General features: G+C 48.3%; 1 protein-coding gene across 3 annotated transcripts in view; it reads left to right on the top strand.

Moving 5' to 3' along the window:
- SORL1 (sortilin related receptor 1) overlaps nt 1-22,948 on the top strand; it is a 150,837-nt gene extending 127,889 nt beyond the window's left edge. For 2 of the 3 annotated variants that reach the window (XM_059415119.1, XM_059415107.1), the window contains 10 exons: nt 1,613-1,695; nt 2,927-3,023; nt 5,285-5,469; nt 8,074-8,193; nt 9,031-9,195; nt 10,514-10,688; nt 11,902-12,008; nt 14,340-14,532; nt 17,064-17,279; nt 18,617-22,948. In XM_059415119.1, the coding sequence (XP_059271102.1) occupies nt 1,613-1,695; nt 2,927-3,023; nt 5,285-5,469; nt 8,074-8,193; nt 9,031-9,195; nt 10,514-10,688; nt 11,902-12,008; nt 14,340-14,532; nt 17,064-17,279; nt 18,617-18,684 (1,409 nt within the window). In that variant the 3' untranslated portion in view covers nt 18,685-22,948. The remainder of the gene's footprint in view (nt 1-1,612; nt 1,696-2,926; nt 3,024-5,284; nt 5,470-8,073; nt 8,194-9,030; nt 9,196-10,513; nt 10,689-11,901; nt 12,009-14,339; nt 14,533-17,063; nt 17,280-18,616) is intronic. The other variant, XM_059415115.1, reaches the window with a different exon arrangement.
- The last annotated feature ends 237 nt before the right edge of the window (nt 22,949-23,185 follow it).

The raw sequence follows: 23,185 nt of genomic DNA, 5'->3' as shown, positions 1-23,185 counted from the left end.
CCTGTGAGAGATCGGCTGTGGGTTATGGAGAGTCACTATAACATTTGGGCTTTTTGAGATCAGGCAGGAGGCAGCCACCCAGTGTTTGTAACAGGGCGCTTGGGAGTCATTAGAAAAGGCATACTGCGTGCGCACTCCCCTTGCGTTTTGATTGTGTTGTCATTTCCCTCTACAAAATCCATCAAAACATACACACTGAACAAAAGGGACACTAGAAGGTCAGCAATAAGACACATACCTTGAATTCCTTGGACACAGGTCACACCTGCCGTGAAAAGTCTCTTAGACTTTTTTTGTCGGATTTTGCTGGAGAGCCCCTGCTCTTTTGGATGGCTGTTGGTGAGGGCCCGTCCAGGCCTCAGTCAGTGTGTGGAGTCAGAAAGTGCGCGCTGTGTTCTTTCTGGGGCCTGTGTCGCCACGACGGCACACAGAGGACACACGCAGCAGTGACATCCGCCAGAAGCACCCCGTGCATTAGTGGAGGTGGGGGTTCCTAGCAGCAACGAGAGAAGCAGCCGTGGACCGAGCATGTCTGTGCTAAGCACCGTGCTTCCTGTTTTAGGTTGATTCGATCTTGAATCCTTATGCGTCCTATAGGTATTCTTACGCTCATTGTGTAGCTGAGGAAACTGGGCTTTGGGAAGGGTTGTGACCCATCCCTAGTCACCACGGTTGTAATTCAAGTTGGCTTGATGGCAACATGGTCACCATTTTGCTCAGAGTTGGTGGCCTGAAACTCCTCTAATGCCCTTTTTTCTTGCCCTAACATCCTTGTTTTCTTCCTCATCCACTCCTGTTGCATGGGGGATCGTCTGGAGGGACTCCTCTAGATTTGGGTGCATGTCTTTTGCCACCACGTCTTACCTTCTCCTTCGAGTGTCTCTTCCCTTGCCTGTGTAAGGGGCTTACGAGCAGTTATCCCGTGTAGCCCTTTGGATCATGGCTGACAGGGCGCAAAGGATAAGCACCATGCTCTCATCCCTTGAATGGAGAGGGGTCTTTCCTCTCTGCCCCTTTACCAGTGACTTCCCAGTTCCTCAGTCTGTCATAGGTAAGACTTCACTGGAAACGGAAAGAACGAGAATGTTGGTTGAGTTCACATTAGTATGAAGATAAGTCGCTTGCACTCTTTTCTGAGTGTCCAAATGGGAATTTGGACTCAAGTTGGTCAGATACCAGAGGCCACAGTCTTTCCATTTTGCCACGCATGTATTTACAACTTGTGCCCTCGGATTTATCGTGCCCTCAATCTTGGAGCCTCTGGGACTCTGTTAGTGCCGGGAGAGGTGGTGCCCACAGGGATGCCTGTGCGTTTCAGAAGCAGCCGTGGGGCTGTCTGGGGGCATTTACATCATGGAACTTTTCTAGAGCTCGACCCAGTTGCCGGGATTGCTGACGGGGCCCAGATAGTTGTGTGCTTACCAGACGACTGTGGGCCCACCCTCGGCTTCGGGACAAGAGCGGTAAAAGAGACGAGTGAGAACAGCGGAACACCAGCCCTTTCTTCTCCCACTAAAAGATCGCTTTGTCCGTCGAGTTGAAAACTGTGAGGTCCTGCCTTCCTCACTTTTCATCACGTGGTTTCTCTTTTTGAATTCCGTATTGTTTTCAGTGATCCCACCACCAGATATCCACATCGACAGCTATGGTGAGAATTTTCTGAGCTTCACCCTGACCATGGAGAGTGACATCAAGGTAACCTTGGGATTTCAGACTGGCCGTTGGGTGGGGCTCTGCTTGCGATGGAACCACTGTAGCTGGGGACAGTACTGGGAAGAGGAGCCACTGCCCTGATTCAGTAAAACCAAAATACTGCGACTAGGTTGGTTGCTTCCCCCATGAAGAACAACTTGAGTCCTTCTTGTGTAATTATTCTGCCTCAGCCTGGAGCCTTTTTTTTTTTTTTTTTTTTTTAAACCATATAATTAAATGGTTCACAGCTACAGTGCAAATAAAGAGTTGGTGTTAACAGAATATGTATGCCCTGTAATTTTCAGCTTTATTGGATTTCCTGGTACGAAGCACTAATGCAGAGGTTCCCACAGTGAGAGAGAGAGTTGGATAACTTAGAAACGTATCCACTCCCAGCCACTCTGCATCCTCACTTTCCGGTGCCACCCTGCCCTCTGCGCAGCCCGTGTGCAGAGCCACACCACCATGAGCCTCTGTGTGCCCGTGGTTTTCCAAGCTGAGAGGCACCTTCCATGATGTTCTTTCTTGTCTGTTTTTCCTCCCATCCCTCCCTGTCCATGAAGGCGTGATGGGACAGACAGCCTTCGGTGCCCCGGTGCCACTTACTGAACCACAATTTGGTGGCCTGCCCTTGGCTTCAGAGACTGTGGCTGCAAGGGGTGGCCTGCCCATAAACCCTGTCCATATAGTCTTTGCTCTTGAAAGCATTTTAATTTTTCCAGTTGTTGCCTCCTATCGAAAGCTCTTCAGATCAAAGCCTTTTATGAGCTCAGGACTTAGGAAAGGTCGTCTTTCCTGAGGCCTGGGTATATTTGCTCCTGTTAGACTGTGAGAGCTGAGTAAGCCCCTCTCGTATTGACCTCTTGGCCTTGACTGCAGGGATCGCCGAGCTAAGCTGTAGCCTTCATTCCTGTAACGTAATTCTCTTTAAAGTTGTTCCTCTTTCCGCCTTTGTGAATCTGCCCTTGTCCTTTCATTCTGCACCAGTATTTTTTGTCTCGTCACATCTATGGTGTATGTTATATAGTCTCACGTTTGTTTTTAGAAGTAGGTGTAGTATAACTAACTATTCAATGACAGCACAAGGGGAACCCATCTGAAGAGCAAAAGAAACAACCCGTCTATTGTGAAAAAGGAGATGCCTTAAGGAACAATAGCAAAGGGGTGTCTTTTGTGTTGGCTGTGCACCCTGGCTGTGTGCTGTTCCCCTCACCCACTTCTTGGTTCCCGACAGGTGAATGGCTATGTGGTGAACCTTTTCTGGGCGTTTGACACCCACAAACAAGAGAAGAAAACTTTGAACTTCCGGGGGAGCATCTTATCACACAAAGGTAACACCTTGGAGCTGGGTGTGAGCTGGGAGGAGTAGGGAGAGCGAGACCTCCTGGCAGCAGAGCTTGTCTGGGGGCTGCCTGGAAGAGGGGGCTCTTCTCTGGCTGCCATTCGGGTGAGCAGAGTAAAGAGACCAGCAGTGAGTCCTGCCGCCGGGGGCAGGTCCACTCGGTGGCTCCCCAGCCCCCTTCCCTAGCTTCTTGGCTCTTAATGGAAGTTGGGGGCTTAAAGGAGGAGATACTGGAAAGAAGCCAGGTGAACCCTGTACAGATGATTTTTGAGTTCCAAAAGAAAGTTCCTGGTGTGAGTTGCCTGCCCCTCCTTTCTGGCCTGGTTCCCTCCCCCTTTGCTAATACAAGGTTCACAGGGCATGCGGCAGAGTTGGTATTCAGTGCACATTTGTTGAGTGAGGGGACAGACTGAGCTAAAGGAGGAGGGAAGGTCATGTCCCAGTCCCTCTCATATCTGTGCACCTGCTGGGCATAGCTCATTGACCTAGGTGTTCTAGGGGGGTACCGTCTTAGAGAGGCCCGATCCTCATTCTCTGGGATATGCTCATTTCACGGATAAGAACCCAAGGTTGAGAGAGAAAGGGATTCCCACAGAGGGTGACAGTGTCAGGAGTGGAACCCGCATCTCTCTGACTCCTCGGACTGGTGATCTCATTGCCTCAGTGTGGCACCGAGGGGAGTCGGCCGAATCAGGAGTGATGGCGTGTTCTCCGCTGTTGCCCGAAGCGTGTGACGGGCCAGCTTGATGCCTACTTCATGCCAAACACTTTCCAAGCTTTTTCTTTTTTGATCCCTGTGGCAGCAGCTATGCTAGGTGCTGTTGGTTTTTTCAGTCTTAAAAACAAGCAAATGGCCTCAATTTGAATACAGGTGGCCCTGAACAGTTGGGGTTAGAGGGCGCTGACCCAGTAGAAAATCTGCATATTATAACTTTTGACTCCCCAGAAACTTAACTACTCAAGGCTACTGTTGGCCAGAAGTCTTAATGATAGCATAAACAGTCAATTAACACATATTTTGTACGCTGTCTGTATTCTGTGTTCTTACAGTGTGTTCTTACAATGAAGTCAGCTAGAGAAAAGAAAATGTTTTTCCGCCTACCTATCTATTTTTGAGGAGAGGCGGCCGAGAGGCGGAGAGAGAGGGAGAGAGATTCTTAAGCAAACTCCACTGAGTGCAGAGCCTGATGTGGGGCTTGATCCCACAACCCTGAGATCATGACCTGAGCCGAACTGTGCCACCCAGATGCCCTGGAAAGAAAATATTCTTAAGAAAATCGTAAGGAAGAAAAAATACATTTACAGTCCTGGACTATAAAAAACACTTGTGTTATAGGTAGACCGCATAGGTTCAAACCCGTGTTGTTCAAGGCTCAACTGTAGTTTTGTATCCTGCCTTTTTCCCTTAACAAAGTTGTAATAATTCTCCAGTCTCAGTAAATATGCTTGGAGACAACTCTTAGTGGCTGGAGAGTAGCTCGCGGGACACATGTTATTTAAGCACTGCCCTGTGTCTGGGCATCGGATTATGTTTGTGATGCGTAACGTCATGCCCCACAGATGTTTGCATGCTCTGATTCCATGGGACATCTGGGGTGAAGGGCATGGAGAATTTCAAGCTGTTTACCAGGGCCAAATGGCTCTCTAAAAGGGTTGTCCTGAGGTATAGGCCCGGAAGGTCAGCTTTGTAAGAAACTACCCAACTCCCAGGCATGTGTGTTATTTGTAGTCGTCACCACTAAGTAATGCTGGGACGGATTTGTAAAATAGTGAAAATCCTACAACATGTGGGACTCACTTCAATTGAGAGATTATATTGAAAACTAGGGTGTCAGTGCACCGGGCTGGCCCAGTAGGAAGAGTGTGTAGCTCTTGATCTCGGGTCGTGAGTTCGAGCCCCACATTGGGCGTCATGACTTTTTTTTTTTAAAGGCTGAAAAAAATAGGGCATTGTATATCAAAACATAATTCTTTTTTTAATTAAATTTTTACTTTTAATTGCAGTCTAGTTAACGTGCAGTGTTATATTAGTTTCAGATGTACCATCGGGTGATTCAACAGTTCTATACGCTCCTCAGTGTGTCTCTTAACCCCTTTCGTCCATTTCACCCATCCCCACGCCCGCCTCCCGTCTGGTAACGTCCGTTTGTTCTCCGGAGTTAAGAACCGGTTTCTTGATTTGTCAAGACACCAATTCTTGGTGGACGCCTCCAGCTCCCTCCTGGCATCTTCTTGTCCCTGTTTTCACAGTTGCCAATCTGACTGCTCATACGTCCTATGAGATTTCTGCCTGGGCCAAGACTGATTTAGGGGATAGCCCTCTGGCGTTCGAGCATGTTACGACCAAAGGAGTCCGCCCACCCGCTCCTAGCCTCAAAGCCAAGGCCATCAATCAGACTGCAGTGGAATGCACCTGGACTGGCCCCAGGAATGTGGTAAGTCAGCCAGGATGACCACTGCAGAGACAGTCTGGACTCTGCCCTGATGCCAGGCCGTGGGCTTTTCTCCTCTGTTACTGCGAACACAAACATCCTCTTGGTAGTTCTGTATTATCTTCTAGAGGCACCTACTGTCCCTTTCCACACCTTGGCCTGGCATCTAAGAGAAAATGCCTGTGCCCTTAGCTGTAGAATAGACCGTGAGTGTGACAAGGTGTGTGTGTCGGGGGGGGGTGTATGTTCCTGTGCTTGGGACTCCCCTTGTCTCACAGGCATGGTGACGCGGTAGCAGCAGTGACAGGCCACGCCCGTCTCTCCCCACCTGCGTGATCCCCCACCCACAAGTCGCCTTCTTGAGCTGTTCCTCCCAGATGTGCCCGTCTTCCTCCCTGTGTCCCTGCTACACGCCATATAGATCCTTTTTTATTTTTATTTTTTTGTCATTATGTATGCATTTTGGTGCACTGTGGTCTGATTTGTGCTTTTTTGAAACCTGGTTTTTATTTCCCAGACCTCCCCAGTGTGCACCTTCCTTTGCTCTCAGGTGGGTCCTCCCAGGGTTCTTGGCACATTTCCACAGCCTGGCCTGTGTTCTTTCTCCTCGCGGAGTCCTGCTGTCCTTCTGCTTTGCAGTCAAATCCCACTGTCTCCTACTTGATCTCTTTGCCTTACAAACTACCCCCCATTTATAGGTGCTGCCATCCAGAATACTGTTTCATTAGATCTACTTTACCCTATTGGATACTTCTGTGTGTTAGTTATTCTCCTAACTAGTCTATAAGTTCCTTAAAGGGAAGGGTTGTTAACTGGGTTTTCCGAATGGAAAAGCCTTTAGAACTCAGACTGTGAGTGAGATTTCGTGAGTCCTCCCAGTGGCTGGTGGCAGGAGACCTGGTCTTGTCTTCTGAGGGCTTCCCCAGTGTGCCTTTGGAGCAGGACGGAGCAGTAGGGGACAAACCACTGTTTGCGTGCAGTTGGAAGGTCGGCCTTGAAGAAGGAGGAAGTGAGGCACCAGGAGAGCCCTTCGTCCCTGTCCCACTTGATCCTGTCATCAGCTCAGTGGGGTGAATATTCTCACTTTACCAGTGCGGAAGCTAAAACCCTGAGTGGAAGCTGTAGGAAACCGTAAAGCGGTATAAGCTCAGGTCTGGCTAGCATGATAGCCTCTGCTCTTCTGTTACTCCGCAGCCCAGTCCTGAGGCAGGCACAGAGATAAGATGCCCAGAGCCGTGCTCAGGACTCGCCTGTCGCTCAACTCCATTCACAAAGAGGTGCTTTCTTGCTAGTACACCAGCTGAGAGCATGACCACCTTGTCACACCCAAGTGCGTTCACAGAGTAGGGCCTTGTTGTGGCACTCTGGAACACCACTTAACTCCAGGGCCTCTCGTTGCATGTGAACTTGGAGAGGTAGCCTTGCTCTGCCTCATCCTTGCTGATAGCCTGGATATGCTTATCGCAGCTTTCAGAGGGTGACAGGGCCAGTGAAATCACCTGTAGGTAGCTCTCAGCTTCTACCCAACTTCAGACCACTGAGGACTCAGATTGCCACGCCAGTCGTCCCTCTCCACCACGAGAACGGCCACAGCCACTGTGTATCTCTGAGGGACCTGCCTGTACCCCGCCCTCCCTAGCACACGGAGCTTTCTCTAGACCCCTGGCCAGAGCTGCCCAGTTGGGTTCACAGCGGCCGCAGGCCTCTCCTTCAGAAACGAGGCCTGCTTCTGAGCCCAGAGCCTCTGCTCCCGTCTTGTGCTTTGAGTGCCCTCCGTCTCCTAGTCCTGCCCCATTCGCTTTGCTTTCTGGCTCCCTCAAGTCCCCTAATTCTTTCTTTCCACACTTCTTCCTGGCTTATCCCCTTGGGGCTTTCATTCCCCTTCCCTTCTCACGAGGAACCAGGATTCTCCTGAGGAGGGGCAGAAGAGTGGGTGTCTTCTGGGCAGCTCCCCGTGTCAGCCATGCTACCGTCCCTCCTCAGCCTCCCTTCACAAACGCGCTGACTTTCTCCCCGTCGGTCCTTCTACATGCTTTGCAGGTAGCGTGTGGTCTGCGCTCTGAGGACTCTGCCCCCTCCCCGCCTCCTCGTGCCATCTTTCTCTGCAGTATCGCACTTTCTGTACTTGCAACTCGTCATTCATAATCCTGTTTTTCTTCTCTGCCCTCCTTCCTCAAAAATGAGTGCTTTGAGGGGCGCCTGGGTGGCTCCGTGGGTTAAGCGTCTGCCTTCGGCTCAGGTCATGATCCCGGGGTCCTGGGATCGAGCCCCCCATGGGGCTCTCTGCTCAAGCGGGGAGCCTGCTTCTCTCTCTCCGTCTTCCCCTCCTCCATGCATGAGCGTGTGGGCTCTCTCTCTCTTTCTGAAATAAATAAAATATTTTTTAAAAAAACGAGTGCTTTGAGGTCAGAGAGCCCACCATGTTTATCTTGGTGGTGGTGGGTTCAGTGCCTGCCCCAGTGTACCTTCTCTGTAAAATAAATGCTGAAGGAAGACTTTTCTCTCTTGAGCTCTCCTAAAGCTCTTGACAAGGGCATTAATTAGGGATTTCAAGAGAACCACGTCTCTGGCCATGGAGCTAATGTCCTTTTCCATCCTGTTTGCCAGGTTTACGGCATTTTCTATGCTACGTCCTTCCTTGACCTGTATCGCAGTCCGCAGAGCCTGACTACTTCCCTGCACAACAAAACAGTCATTGTCAGTAGGGACGAGCAGTATTTGTTTCTGGTGAGTTTCCCATAGCGGGGAGTCCAGAGGGGTTTCTGTGTTTTAAGGATGGCTTAAATCCTGGGCTCCTAGCTCAGACCCTGCGCCTGGGGAGCTGGAGACATGACTCCAGGATCTGTGTGTGTGCAAGAGGGTGGTTCCTCTTCTGTGAAAGCACTGGATTCCTACTTCAAGAAAGGACTGAATGACCCAGTAACCAACCGCATCTCCGTGGGGGATTGGGAACTTGGCAAATGCATAAGCATTCACAGGAATTCACATTCCATTTCCAGGACTAGGAGCTTAGCCCACATACACTTACACGTGTGCCAAGATAGATGGAAAAAGATGTTGGGTATACTGTTGCTTGTGATAGCAGAAGATTTCAAACCAGTGGCTATCAGGAGAACACTGGTTAAGAACACAGGGCAGCCCTTCAAAAGAAATAGAACTGAGGTAGAAAAATCTTCCAAAGAAATAGTACTGACGTGGGAAATATTTGTGCTATCGTATTAAGTGAGAGAAGTGAAGAGCCTAAAAATACGAGCCGAAAACTTTCTCATTTGGGTAAAAAAGTTAAGAAAAACAGACTACATGTACACATACCTATACAGGTATGTATCTGGTATGCACATATGTGTGTCTGTGCTTACAGAAGCATAAGACATTTCTGGAAAGAAGCACATAAAACTCTTACTGTTTCTAGGAAAATGGATTAGAGATCTGGGGAAGGTGAGGCATTATTTCACCTTTTATATCTTTACTGCTGATTGAAATTTGTGTACACCCGTCACTGTTTTGTTGAAAAGAATGGCTTGGTGCCAACTCCATGCGCCCCTGTGGTATTATTGGTTTCAGGTGCGGGTGGTGGTGCCCTACCAAGGGCCATCCTCCGACTACGTCGTGGTCAAGATGATCCCAGACAGCAGGCTCCCACCGCGTCACCTGCATGTGGTTCATACCGGCAAAACCTCGGCTGTCATCAAGTGGGAATCCCCATATGATTCTCCCGACCAGGACCTGGTGAGAGGGGCGGGTGTCCAGCCAGCCATTCCTTTTCTTGGCATGGTTGGGGACGGGCCAGAGGGTGCTGTCACCCGGCCTGAAAGCTGGGCTTGGCCGTGGGAGCTCAGCAGGAGGTCTCATCGCAGTATCTGTGTGCCCAAAGATGGGGTTCTTTGAGGTGCCTCTTCTGAGTCGTCCCTTCTCCATGACATCCAGCTGTCCTAGTCGTTTGTCCCTCTTCTTCTCTGCCGTCTCCTCTTCCCGTCCCTGAGCCTCTAAAGTGGGTTGTCAGACAGAGGCCTGCCGGCCGAGTGCAGTTTGTTGCCCGTTTGTGTAAATACAGTTTATTAGAACCAAGCTCTAACCGTTCATTTAAATCTTAGCCTGTGACAGCTTTCATACTGCACAGGGCAGAATTGAATCACGGAGGGAGAGACCATTCGGCCTTCTAAACCTAGCGTTTTCTACCTGAACCTTTACAAAAAGGTTTACTGGCTCTTGCTCTAAGAGAAGAGGCGAGGCGCGCCTGGGGGGCCCCGTTGGTTAGGCGTCTGCCTCTTGGTTTCAGTTCAGGCCGTGATCTCAAGGTCACGAGATTGAGCTCTGTGCTGGACCTGGAGCCTGCTTGAGATCCTCCCTCTGCCGCCTCCTCCCCCCTCTAAAAAGAAAAATAGTAAGAGTAAAAGAAGAGGCAGTAATTCTGGAAAATGGCTCCCATTTTCCTTTGACCCAGGCTAATTTCCCTCCTTCCCCTCTGCCCTCTCCCTCATCCCCGGGGTAGTTTTCAGGGCTCAGTTGCTCTGGCTTTCCTTGACTCTCCAGTTCTTCCTGGTGCCTGAGTTCCCTGTACTTGCCCCCTGTCCCTGTATTTGACCTGGCCTCCACATACGTAACAAGCAACCTGGGAGATAGTAAGTAGAATTTGCTGTCCTTCCGTTGCCTCTGACACCACCCAGAGCTATTACAGCCGGGGAGATTCACTGAGCACTGAACTTGAATTGCTCTTGCCTGTTCCAACCTCTGTGTGGATGCCACAGTGAATGGGACTTTCCCTGGGGTCATTTTTTTTTTTGGGTCGAATTGATAATTCTGTGTGCAGTTCTGGGAGTGAGTGCTTGTTCCAAGTCTGAGCCTGGCTACCTTAAAGGCTTTCCAGAGAATGGAGTCGCTGCGGGCTCAGAAGGAGGTTGCCTGTGGCTTGCAGCCCCCAGATACACTTGGGTTTTCCATTGCCCACTGCTAAATTGCAAAGAGTAAAAAAGCGCCAAGATTCTGATTACCAAGGGTCTCTCTCTCTCTCTCTCTCTCTCTCTCTTTTTTTTTTTTTTTGTCCCAGTTATATGCAGTTGCTGTCAAAGATCTAATAAGAAAGAGTGACAGAAGCTACAAAATAAAGTCCCATAACAGTACTGTGGAATACACCCTTACCAAGTTGGAGCCTGGAGGGAAATACCACATCATCGTCCAGCTGGGGAACATGAGCAAAGAGTCCAGTATAAAAATCACCACAGGTAAATGGGAGGGAGAGCAGGGTCCTTCTCACACAGGAAGGGGCCCATGGGGCTGCTCGGACGCCTAGACAGTAACGGTGGGAAGGACAAACACCCTCTTCAGTATCCACAGCGGGCCCAGCAGGATGGGCTTTCAGTGCCTGGGCTGCAGCGTGGTGGGCTGGAGGGTAGGCTGTGTCTCTTTTCACTCTCCCTCTGCCCAGTTGGTTTTGACACTGGGGTGCAGGAGAGCAGGAATGCCCAAAAGAGTTAGGAAATAGTTTGCCACGAAAGCCAAGGATGGGAACCTGGGCTGAAATCCTGTGGTTCCTCGCGGCAGGGAGATGTGTAGCCAAGGAGGGAGACCAGGAACCGTGAAGTAGATTGAAGGGGCCTTGCTGCCAGCCCGGGATTGGCTTGGCAGTCAGACTCTGGCTGAGAAAGCAGGTCATGAGCTCTGGTACTTGGGCAGCAGCAGACGATGTCACGGTGTCTGTGATGGAGGCTCGGTCTCACCAGGCCGGCCATGTGAGGAGTGGGTCTGGGCGGGACTCAGGGTGTCATTCTAGGGCTCTATGTTCGGGCACAGGCCTTGGCCCCTTGCTGAGTTCTGAGGCTCCTCAGGCCCTGGGGCAGGACTGGGCGAGCAGGAGGCAGACTGGAGCCAGAGCAGAAGTCTAGCCAGGGAACTGTGTCCATCTCATTGCTTCCCTTTCTCCCCCACCCAATTTGGTTTTGGCATCCGTGGCTCTCAGGGCCACTGAATGCAGTACTGTCCACATTTCTTGGCTAAAGGTATTATAACAACACTAAAGAGATGCCAGTTAGAGAGTGTCTACCATGGGCTATGCTCTATGCTAAACAACATATGTACTTTATTTGTTCCTTAATCTAGCCTTTTGAGTTAGCATTCTTTTATCTTTTCTTTTATATATATATATATATTTTATTTTTAGAGACAGCACAAAGGCATTGGGGGGAGGGGCAGAGGGAGATGGGGAGGGGGAGAGAGAATCCCAAGCAGGTGCCACACTCCGTGCAGAGCCCGACCTGGGTCTCAGTCTCATGACCCTGAGATCATGACCTGAGCCTAAACCAAGAGTCAGATGTTCAACGTACTGAGCCCCTCAGGTGCCCCTTAGGTTAGCATTATCTAATCTATCTCATCAGACAGGAAAATGGTGATTCCATTCCATAGCCACTGACTGCATCCTGTCTCATCTTTAATTTTCAGTTTCATTATCTGCACCTGATGCCTTAAAAATCATAACAGAAAATGACCACGTTCTTCTGTTTTGGAAAAGTCTTGCTTTGAAGGAAAAGCATTTTAATGAAAGCAGGGTGAGTCCCTCCCTCCTCCTCAATGACTTTGGGAATCTAATTGAAATGCAGCTTTAGAGATGAGCTCGTTAATGGCGTGCTGGCATAGATGGGGAAAAAACAGAATAGGGCAAGGGAGTGAACTTGAGAATTAAAGGACCATTTTCTGTGGGCTTGCTAATTAGTGAAATGTTTATACTGCCCATTAAAGATGAGAATCTCTGCACTAAGCACTTTTCATTCCTGAACTTGTCTTTCCCTAAAGACAGGGAAATGGGCTGGAACCTGCGCTGTGCCTTCTGAAGCTGGGTGGGGCCGGGCATCGGAACCAGGGCCCCATCTTCCGCAGCCAGTCTGAGAGCGGGGCTGTGGCTCCCATGCCAGGGGCTGAGCCTCAAACTGGCCTCGCGGTTTCTTTGCCGTGGTGTGTGAGAGAGCAGAAAGTGCTCAAACATAGTCTGTTGACCTTATAGAAAACACTGTTTTGTCTGTCATTGGCAGACCAATGACTGTATTCACAGCAGACGGTGGGAGGGGAAGGAGAGCGTCACCAGGGAACAGATTGGCCACCCAGAGGTGGACAGATTCTGTAGTGGACCCAGCCTGTCCCCATGGTTGGCAAAGCAGGAGCTAAACAGACACAGTAAATCAGCTGTGGCTGTTTCAGGGTTTGGTGGCGGCAAAGAGCGCTGGGGTTGTGAACAGTCACGGTGTCAGGCCAGAAGCACAACTAGATTAAAACTTGAAAATTCTCACAACTCTTCCAACCGTGATGTGTAAGTGGTTAATATACTCGAATACAAAGAAAGCTTTCAAAGCTGTTCAAAACAGAAATTGATTTCTGTTGTTTCTGATTTCGGAAGAGGTACAGGAAACAAAGTAAAAACTATAGTAGTCGTAGGCAAAAGAAAAGAAGGATCTACCTCCCTGATCATCTGAACCACAGAGACAGGACACTTTCATGTGAAACAGGCTGAGTTTGTGGGGAAGAATTACCAGAATGAGTTGTAGTCGGGGAGATTAGCACTCTGGAGATAATGAATTGGAAATGCTTCCGTAAGGCCTTTGGGTAACACGTATCCAAAACAGAAAAAGCATTTACAGCCTTTGACCCAGCAGTTCTTTTAGGATCTTAAACTGAGAAAACGATATACTCCACGAATTTATGGACAAGGCTCTCCAGGGCAGTTCTATTTCTGGGAACAAGAAAGAAGAGACAACTTTAATGTCCCAACAGAAGACGACTAGTTAAATAAATGGTTAATGTTTGTGTCATTTAAATGTTTTTCTTTATAACTTTATAACTTTATGTATTTTGCAAATGTTCTACAGCAGGTATATATTAGATAGAAAAGGATGAATGCTAGTGTAGGTTGGAGAAGGCAGGAATGGAACTCCAGGCAGGTGGTGCTGGGAGGCCCAGTTTGGCAGCCAGCTGTCATCAGGGTCCCTCCTAGGTGGCGGAAGCCTGACTTTCAGGTTGAGCTGGCAGGTCAGTACTTCACTTCCCATGGAGTGTGCATAAGCAGGTCACATGTCCTCCCCTCCCCGGCCCCCTGCACTAGGCTTAGTTCAGTGGAATGGGGACCAAGAGCCCGTGAGTATGAGTTCAATGTCAATGGAATAGGGACCAAGAGCCAATAAGTGTGCAGTGGGGCCCAGTATGTCGTTCGGGATATGAGAGGAGGCTTTTTCTTTGATGCTGATGGGGTAGGAGTTGGTGGCTTTGACACTGGGGTACTTAGAGATTAGCAGAGAAGTCCAGTAGTCAGTTCTGATCCCATCCTGATCTTGAAGCACTTTCTCTTCAAGGCCAGGTTGGTCTGGGGCAACCATCCGCCTCCAGGAGCTGGAGAGGGAGCTGTGGGCTGCCTATGGAGTTCCCACACGCTGTTCTACCGAGAAACGTTCTGACTTTTTTTTTATCCCACTGCTGGAGTCCCCTGTGACCCAGATTTATTATCAGTCATATCCCATTACGGGGAACTACTACTGACTTGTCCAGATTCTTTGTGGCATTTACTATTACTTCAAATGAGTGAACTGTTGACCAGAACTTTGTGCACTGGAATATTTGTTAAAATGGCTTTTATTAGGGCTACACTTTTCACTTCCACTTTGCAGCAGATCAGTGGGTGTGGTAGTTATTTGAGACATTTGGGATGGGAAAATTACCATTTTCTGAATCCAATATCTCAATGGTAATGTAAAAAGATCCAGTAAGAAGCCAAAAGTGCTTTAGCATCTATAAAAGCCTGCAATACGGAGCTCACATAAAGTTGGAACCAGTAATAGAAGCTGTCAGAGTCCTTATTTAAGATCCTGAACAATCTCTCGTGTCTTTGTTTTCAGGGCTATGAGATATACATGTTTGATAGTGCCATGAATATCTCAGCTTACCTTGGGAATACTACTGACAATTTCTTTAAAATTTCCAACCTGAAACTGGGTCATAATTACACTTTCACCGTGCAAGCAAGATGCCTTTTTGGCAGCCAGATTTGTGGGGAGCCTGCTGTCCTGCTGTACGACGAGCTGGGGTCCGGTAAGTCACTTGATGGGGCCATTTCTGTCTTCAGTTCTGGGAAAGTGATGAAGGCTATAGCAGGGTTTGATGAATTTATGTATTTTTTTTCTAAGATTTTATTTATTTGGGGGAGAGAGCACGCACATGTGCAAGAGCAGGGGAGGGATAGAGGGAGAGGCAGAGAATCCCAAGCTAATTCTGCTGAGCGAGGAGCCTGACTTCAGGGGTCTAGATCATGACCAGAGCTGAGACCAGGAGTTGGATGCTTAACTGACTGAACCACCCAGGTGCCCCAAGATGTGTCTTTCCAAAGTGCATGTAAAATGTTCTCTCTCTCTCAAAAAAAAAAAAAAATTCTTTTAGTTCAGAAGAAAATCACTTCTGTTTCAATTTAGCCAGGCACTGATTTAACAAACACTTCCTGAGCCAGGCGTGGTATGAGAAGCTGGGGTTACAAAGTGACCACATTCTGAATGTAAAGCCCAAAAAAGGGAATAGGGTAAAAATGGGTTTTGTTTCAAAATGAGGTCCTGCTTGGGTAACACTAGGTTGGTATGAGTTTTATTGTTTGTTTTTTGCAGGACTTCTCAGAGCTTCCAATATGCTAATGTTCCCTGTGGTTCTTTCAAGTCAGTAACTAATCTCCTTCCCATAGAGTTACTGATTTTATAGCTTCATCTTAGCTGTTGCTCCTGAGCAGAACCTGAATTTGGCCTGGCATCTTGTCTTCTCAACCCTCACAGATGCTGGCACTGGGTCATGCTGATGGCGGAGGAGAGGAACCTTTCCTTTACACAGAAATTCTGCTTGTATTGTAGTAGCTTGGCCAGGATATCCACAGACGCTTTGCCACTGGTCTTTTTTTCTTCCATTTCTTCCCAGCCAGGAACTCACCAACACTCAAGCCAAAATCTTGCGTTTGAGTTGTTGTGTGCTCCAACATGTCCTGCTTCCCAGGCACCTCCCTAAAAGGAAAACCTTGGCAGACTGCATCCCTTTGGAGAATCCCAGCATACTTGAGGTTCTGAGAAGGTCTTACAGAAAAACAACAAAAGTCTTGTTAACCTAGCGTTTCCTAAATAGAGCCTCCTCTCTAAGTAAAACCAATTAACGACTAAAATAGACTGTGGGAAAAAGTGTTGCCTTAATAAAACTGAGCTTATCAAGCAGGAAGAATCTCTCCATGAGGCCTCAGTTTGTCTCTGTCTTGTCTCTTGATGTTTGCTGTCCTCTCAGAAGTGGGGTGAGGGGGCTTCACTCCTTCCTGTTTCCTACACGACCCTAGTTCCTCCCTACTCTTCCAGCTAAGAGCATCCCCCTAATTTAGCGGTTCACACCTGGGGTTAGGTTGGGACATATGATCTAAGAGTCTGCTGCAGCTTTTCCTGGTGGGTCAGTAATGAGAGAAATTAAAGGCATGGATTCTGAGTTGTTAGATTGGTCTTGCAAGAAATGGCTGTTCTCTGGCCCATCTTGATGATCTGGTTGGGGTGAGTTCCTGGGTCGCTACTGGGCCTTCCCTGTGAGGCCCAGGCCTGGTCCGTACCATGTAGCCCTATCCCAGGGCTGGTCATCCCAGAATGACCTCAAGCCTGACAAACTCCTTATGGGACCTGGAAAGTCCACTGTGCTTCCGTAGCTCAAACTGACTTCCAAGTTCCACTTACGGTCCTCAGGCTCAGACTTTCCCCTATTTCTTTTTTTTTTTTTCAATATTTTTTTTTCGATCCCAGGACCCTGGGATCATGACCCGAGCCAATGGCAGAGGCTTTAACCCACTGAGCCACCCAGGTGCCCCTCCCCTATTTCTTAAGACCAGCCCAAACCCAAAGATGGCTTGGCCCTAGAGCCTTGTGGAAGCCGATCTACCAGCCCATCATCATAGAGCTGGAATTTGTTTCAGACATGGGGAAGTGAGCATCGTTATTAGGTCATAGACCCCGAACTGGCTTTGCAAAGAGCATTTAAAAAATGTGAAACGTGTACGGAAGGGTTCTCTCTTTTATCTACATAAAAAAAAAAAACAAAAAAAAACATAAAACTTGATGAGCTGTTAAGTCAGTGTTGCAGTAAAGGAATCTCGTTTGTATCACTTAATGGAGCTTCAGGTAATTGCAGTTCAGAGTGACTTTGGTGCCAAGTAGGGGGAAATAATTGCAATCTCGTTAATTAGTGGTCTGATTTCACATCCTCTTATGTAAGGCAAGCAAGTGGTCTTAAGTAATAATGCTAATGAAATCAATGTTGATACCCCAACAAAGGTCTCCCTTCCAAGAGATTATCTAAATAAACAACAAGGCCGTGATTAGGAGGCTAATGTAATTACCGTATTTGCATGCCCCAGGCCCGTGGGCTGTCAGCTCGTGGCGAGGCGTCGGGAAACAGTCAGGCGTCAGGTGCAGGAACGGCGGCTCGGCTCACTGTTTGCCGGCTCCTAGTGATTTGGTGCTGGTGGTGTTGGTGGGGAGTGGGGAGGGGGTTGGGTTGCCTCATCGCCCCCCCCACCCCTCCCTGACGTTGGAGGCTAATCCGGTGGCATCTTGCCCCAGCAGGTGGGGGCGCGTCGGCGTCCCAGGCCACCAGATCCACTGACGTTGCCGCCGTGGCGGTGCCCATCTTGTTCCTGGTCCTGCTGAGCCTGGGCGTGGGCTTTGCCGTCCTGTACACAAAGCACCGGAGGCTGCAGAGCAGCTTCACTGCCTTTGCCAACAGCCACTATAGCTCCAGGCTGGGCTCGGCCATCTTCTCCTCGGGGGACGACCTGGGTGAGTGACCCCCCCCCCCCCCCGCACCCCGGGCTTCCTCCAAAGCCAGGTCCTTGGTTAGGAGATGCGTGGGTTAGGCTTGTCTTGGGACACTTAGGAGGGGTTCGTTAACCAATGATCTCACTGCTTTACTTTACGTTAAACCCTTTGGAGCCCTTAGCTTGGAACTTGCTTCTCTGTTCAAATATTGGTACTCCCTTCAGCGGTGTGGTCCTGGCCCCAGAGCGGGAGGGTTTTGTGGAAGAAGTGGGAGGAGCTTGCCTTGTGCAGGAAGGATAGGAGGGCCCGGGGCTTAGGAGACTCCCAGGTTTCCAAGAATGTCCAAGCCCTCTCATCCTTCATGGACCTGGAGGTCTGACATCTTGGGAGAGCCTAGTCAAGAGGAGATGTCATGCTTGCCCACATGACTTCTGTCCAAAGAGGCCCTTTCCATCTGGCTGTCTGTCTTTCTGATACAGCTGGTCAAACCTCCCCGGCCATTCTTCTTTCCCATACCCACAGCATGGTATGGGAAAAAGAAAGAAGGAGTCCTTTTAAGATGTCTGCATGCTCAGATTCTAAAAGCTAATAGAGCTAGTAGATTGCTTAATATGGTAAATTAGGTGTGTTTCGGGGGTCTTCCCCGAATGTGATTTCACGTACCTATTTTTTTCTAGAAACCAGTTATAATCTTTTTCCTTTGGGAAGTTCTTGTATATTCCCTGCCCACTGATCATTTGATATTAGCTTTTCTCCCTCTTCTCAGTTTCCTGTGTTGCTTTGTACAAGTATTTGGGCTGCCTTGCATGAATGGGCTGCATTCTTTGCTTCCGTTCCTGGAGGCAAAAGGCGTTGGACCCTTGGTGGTACCACACAGTGATCACTGAATGTGGATCACAGCTTAGTTGCACAGGATTGGAATAGGGGCCACAGTGGGACATTCTTCGCCCCTCTAAGATCCCTACCCTCAGAGCAGTGAGGGTTCAGAGGAGGAAGCAGATTATGAGGTTTCACTGTTAACATCAGCTGTGGATCATTCAAATTAGGGAAGCTAAATTGCCCTCTGGACTTTTGGGTAGGTCTTGAGATTCCCCCTCCTAAGAGGTTGACTTTCTTTATTTGGTTAAGTTCAGGCTACCATTAAAATAAGCTTGGCTACCCGTTGATGGGGGAGAAGGTGACCCAAGCGTGTCAGCGGGGAGCTGAGCTGGGATTTGGCTTTGGCTACTGCACCTGGTGGGCTGTGGTCCCGATTTTCCAGGCTGGTGGTGTTGGGAGTGGTCAGGGCAGAGCGGTGGGAGTTGGGGTCGGATGCAGATGCGATGGAACTCACCACAGACTGACTCTTTTGCCTTTAGGGGAGGACGATGAAGATGCCCCTATGATAACAGGATTTTCAGACGACGTCCCCATGGTGATAGCCTGAAAGCTTTCCTCACTAGAAACCAAATGGTGTAAATATTTTATTTGATAAAGATAGTTGATGGTTTATTTTAAAAGATGCACTTTGAGTTGCAATACGTTATTTTTATATCGGCCAAAAACAAAAACAAAAAAGGAAAGAAAGGAATGAATAAACTTTGTAGTAATCAGCTGTGAACTTCAAACCAGGTTGATTTTAGTAACCAAATTGCTCTGATTTCATATTAATGTAGTCTTACAGGGCTGTGCTTGCTGGGCATGCTTTTAAGTCTGTGAGATAATTTTGAGTCAATAAATTGGCCGTTCTTTTTATTTTTCTAAGACACAGAAATGTATTTAATAAAAACATTGAGAGAGGGTGATGGGTGGCATCTCTCCCACCCCCTCCCCTCCCCCCGCCATTGAAAGTGTGCTCAAATTTTAAATTTTGTTTGGATTTTGTTTATAGGAAAGAGTTTGTGTGTATAGTGGGGAAAAGTTCTTTTCTGTACTTTTGTTAATTTATTCGGACTCTATATAAGGCAAGGCTTTCGTGGTCGTCGACTCCGCACGTTATGAAGGGTTGTAGGGTCGAGGGGTGGGGAACAGAAGCAGTTTTGTTGCCATTCCGGAAACAGTCCGTTTTTATTCACTTGTGTGTCATGTAATGGTATCGGGCAGGAGAGCACATTGAATCATTGCTCGGTTTCAGTTAAACAGAGCTGCGGCTCCGAGAGCCCTGCAAGCAACGGCTTCTTCTCTTACGTTCACCGCTGGAATCTTACCGTCTACGCCTCTGCACAAGACGTAGCTCTCCACGCTGCAAGCTGAGAACACTGCTTTATTATACACTGGTGTCGTGGTCATCGCAACAAATGACTGCTCGTGGGAGAGTGCTAGGTCTGGGCCATGAGAGATACACTGGTAGATAAGAGTACCTAATTTGTCCTTTGCTAATATCTTGTTTTTCCTTACCACTGAAGAATCTGGAATGTAAAGTGTTTTTTGTTGTTGTTTGTTTTTTTTTTTTAAGTTTTTTTTTTTTTTTTTTTTAATTAGAGCAAGTCAGAGTATAAGCATGGGAAGCAGGAGAGGGAGAAGCAGACTCCCCACTGAGCAGAGAGCCCCATGCAGGGCTCGATCCCAGAACCCTGAGATCATGGCCTGAGCCGAAGACAGATGCTTCACTGACTGAGCCACTCAGGCGCCCCTCAAATGTAAAGTTTCATATTTATGTTCAGGTGGCCACATACTATCTTTAAAACTCTGTCCCTGATATATGCAGTCATTTTGAATTGGGTCAGTGCCTTCTCTTTTTTTTTTTCCTTTTTCTTTTCTTTCCTTCCACCTCCTTCCCCGCACCCCTGCCCAGTTGAAAGGATGTTGTTCGCTCTGACAGAGATACAGGAGATGGACGCACTTGAGACCATTCCATCTAATTGAGAGTCACAGCAACGCTAGAGCTTACTCGCTCTGTAAAACAAGCTGAGCTTTTATTCCTTATGCCTTTAAACGCCACCCGGGTATTCACCTCATGGCCACTTGCTAGGTCCGTGGAGTCCCATCGCAGACCAACGCCCACCCTAGACACCGACGTCCAGCGCCCTGGTGATTCCTGCCGGAGGAGCCCCACTGGAGAGAACTTCTCAGCTGAGAAACAGGGAGTTCGGGGATGTCCCAAAATCATGTTTCTGAAATGTGTCCTTTATATGCAAGCTTCGTAAAGACCCCGTGTCCTCCGAGGTGTGCCGCGTCACCTTCTCACAAGTATTTGCTTTCTTTTAACCAAAAGTATCATTCTTGGGCAAGAATATAGTTTTGTTCTATCTAGTGACTGTCTGGAAAACAAAGAGCCAATTAAATTTTTTAGTTTTAAAAAGTTTAATTTATATACACACACACACACACACACACACACATATATATATATATTTTGAATGAGGAGTATTTTCAACTGTAGACATGTAGTTAGGTCGTGTGGGTAAGGCTCCGTTGTATTCTAACAAGCGGTGGTCACGAGGAGCCTCCTCCCGGCCTTTCTCCCCGCTTCTCTGCCTCCCTTTCCTTTGTGAGTTTCGTAAAGAATGGAGTTTCTTTGGCTTTATCTTGTCTTACCTTATCTTAATCGGACCACTAGAAAGTATATTTTCTTCTTCTGCCAACTTCTCGTTGGCATTCGTAAAAGCTGATCTCAAAGGCTCTGAGACGTTCTTCTCCGTGGCTCCGCAGGCAAGCCTTTCTACAGAGCCTGTGTGTCCAGTTGGCGACCGGAGACCCGTCTGAGCACCCAGTTCCTGTTCCTCGTGCCTCCAGCGCTTAGTGCACAGTACTGTATAGACTGACCGTCACCCCTCTCCTCGGAGAACGCCACTGTGCTGTTTGAGACAAAGCAGCCTTTTAGGGCTAGAGTATTTTATATACACAGAAGAGCTGAGTTTCTGAAGACTAAGCTAGGTAGACGCAGCTACGTGTAAATTGTATATTTTTATGAACTTTTCAAGCACGCACTCTTCCTTCCCTCTGCATAGCTTCGTGGGGTTTCGGTGTACGTGTGCTGTCTGCGAGAGTCCAGAGGTGGGAGTGGCCATAGGAGAGGGGAACAAAAAGTATGTGTGGCCTTTGGAAGTGACCAGGTAATTGTCTTCACTGTGACCAGGCGGAGCCTCTGTTTGTGAAGAAGGGGCTTTTTCGTACCTCCTTGGAGATGCCACCTCGAAAGTTCACACTGTACAGGGTAAAGGTTTTATTCTCCCCCAGCGCACATTTGAATGTCAGAAGCCCACATCCACATGGGCCACGGTGGACCACTAACGGACCACTAATATTTGGCAGGCCAGGGGGATTATGTCCAGATTTTCTCTGGAGGCTGATCTTGCCCCTTTATGTCCTAAACACCCCTCGAGCTCGAGCCTTGTGAGACCCGGGTCCAGGCGGGTGAAATGACAGAGTCAGATTCCGAGGAAGAGTCGAGGGAGGAGCCACATCTATGCAGACCTTTCCAGACAGGTGAGACGCTCCAGGAACTGCTGGCTGCCCTGGCCTGCTGGGTACAAGGTTATGATGCTGGGTCACTGGTTGAAACTTTGGACTTTGGGAAGAGAGGTTCCTGGGGCTCCATCTCTGCTCAGGGCGGAGCATCTATCACTTGGGGCATTTGTGGGACAGGTGTGGGACACACTGCGCCATTGCTCCTGCCCGGCATCCTGGCCTCCTAGGTTAAACTAGGCTGTAGCCGTTTAAGGAATGTACCCCTTCTCACACAGTGGCCTGGGGAGAGTGGTGGTGTGGGGACGCTCTTAGAGATAATCGTTCACTTCCCCTTGGAGAATCCTGTCTTCAAATATCCACCCAGCAGTCCCTCCATCTTGTAAGATTATGGTCCCATAAGGGCAGAAACCTCATCTAGTTAGGTTTGGTTGGTCACTTCCCTACTAAGGGGGACATGGTGCCTCCCTGAGAAGATTTCTTCTCTTCCTTCGACAGAGCTGGGAGACCCCTCAGAGAAGGGTTCTGGGAGATAAGTCAACCGAATACCATCTCCATATTGATTTTCAGAATTGACTCTTGAAACTTTGTGCAGAATCTTCCACTTTGTTGGGATTGTCTCTTGACATTCCTAGTTTGTTATTTTTATTAACTGGAGTGTGTGCTGCCTTTCAGGTACAATTTTTGTGTAATAAAAGCCAGTGCATTAAGTTTATATAGACTACTTTCTATGCAAGACTGAGATATGGAATAGAGAGCAGGAGGTATGGGTAGTTGGGTACATGGACAATGAGCTCGTTCTCAGAATGGGAACCTCCATCGGACGTTGAGGGAGGACGGGTTGCATGTATGTTTCTGCCCACTGATTTTGAGCAGCCATATTAGGAATTAAATCCTCAGAGCCAAGTAACCGGAGGCTGGTATTTGTTTCATGTGTGTTAACGCCAATGGAAGAAAGTATGAGTGCCGAAGTGGAACATTATTCTCAGATATCCCGTGTCATTTCTCCTGTAAAGACTCTTGTTACGAATTGCTCGAAACTTTAGGCAAAATCCAAGTATTGGCAGCAAAATAAAGGCCTACTCTGCTCTTATTTAAAGTGAAACACTGTATACTTGTTTCTCTCCAAAGTGAAATTAGGCGTTTATGATTTCAATTGCCTTGACACGTTTCCAAATCACCTGTTTCTGCTGAAGATTTTACTATATTGTTGCACAATTTTATGATAATTTTTGTCTCAATGTCAACTTTTTTCACTGAATAAAAATGTAACTGGGTCAAGGAAACACCTCTATGAAAATCCACTCTCTCTTCCTGTGTCTCGAGTTCTTTTGAGCGCAATAAAGATGGTTAATACAGTCTCCGAACACCCTTCGATTTGCTGGTTCTAGAAGGAGGCTGCTTCTGTAGATGAGGCCACCCTGAGACCTGGAACAATTCTGTTATTGACAGGGTGGTCTCAGACAGTGGATCCTCGACGCACACGGTGCCTGGGTGTCATCTGAAGGCCAGAGAGATGTCAGGGTGGCTGTTGTGGGGTA

Source organism: Mustela nigripes, chromosome 1, assembly GCF_022355385.1.
Source record: "Mustela nigripes isolate SB6536 chromosome 1, MUSNIG.SB6536, whole genome shotgun sequence".
Taxonomy (NCBI): Eukaryota; Metazoa; Chordata; class Mammalia; order Carnivora; family Mustelidae; genus Mustela; species Mustela nigripes.
This window is presented reverse-complemented; position numbering and strand designations above follow the sequence as displayed.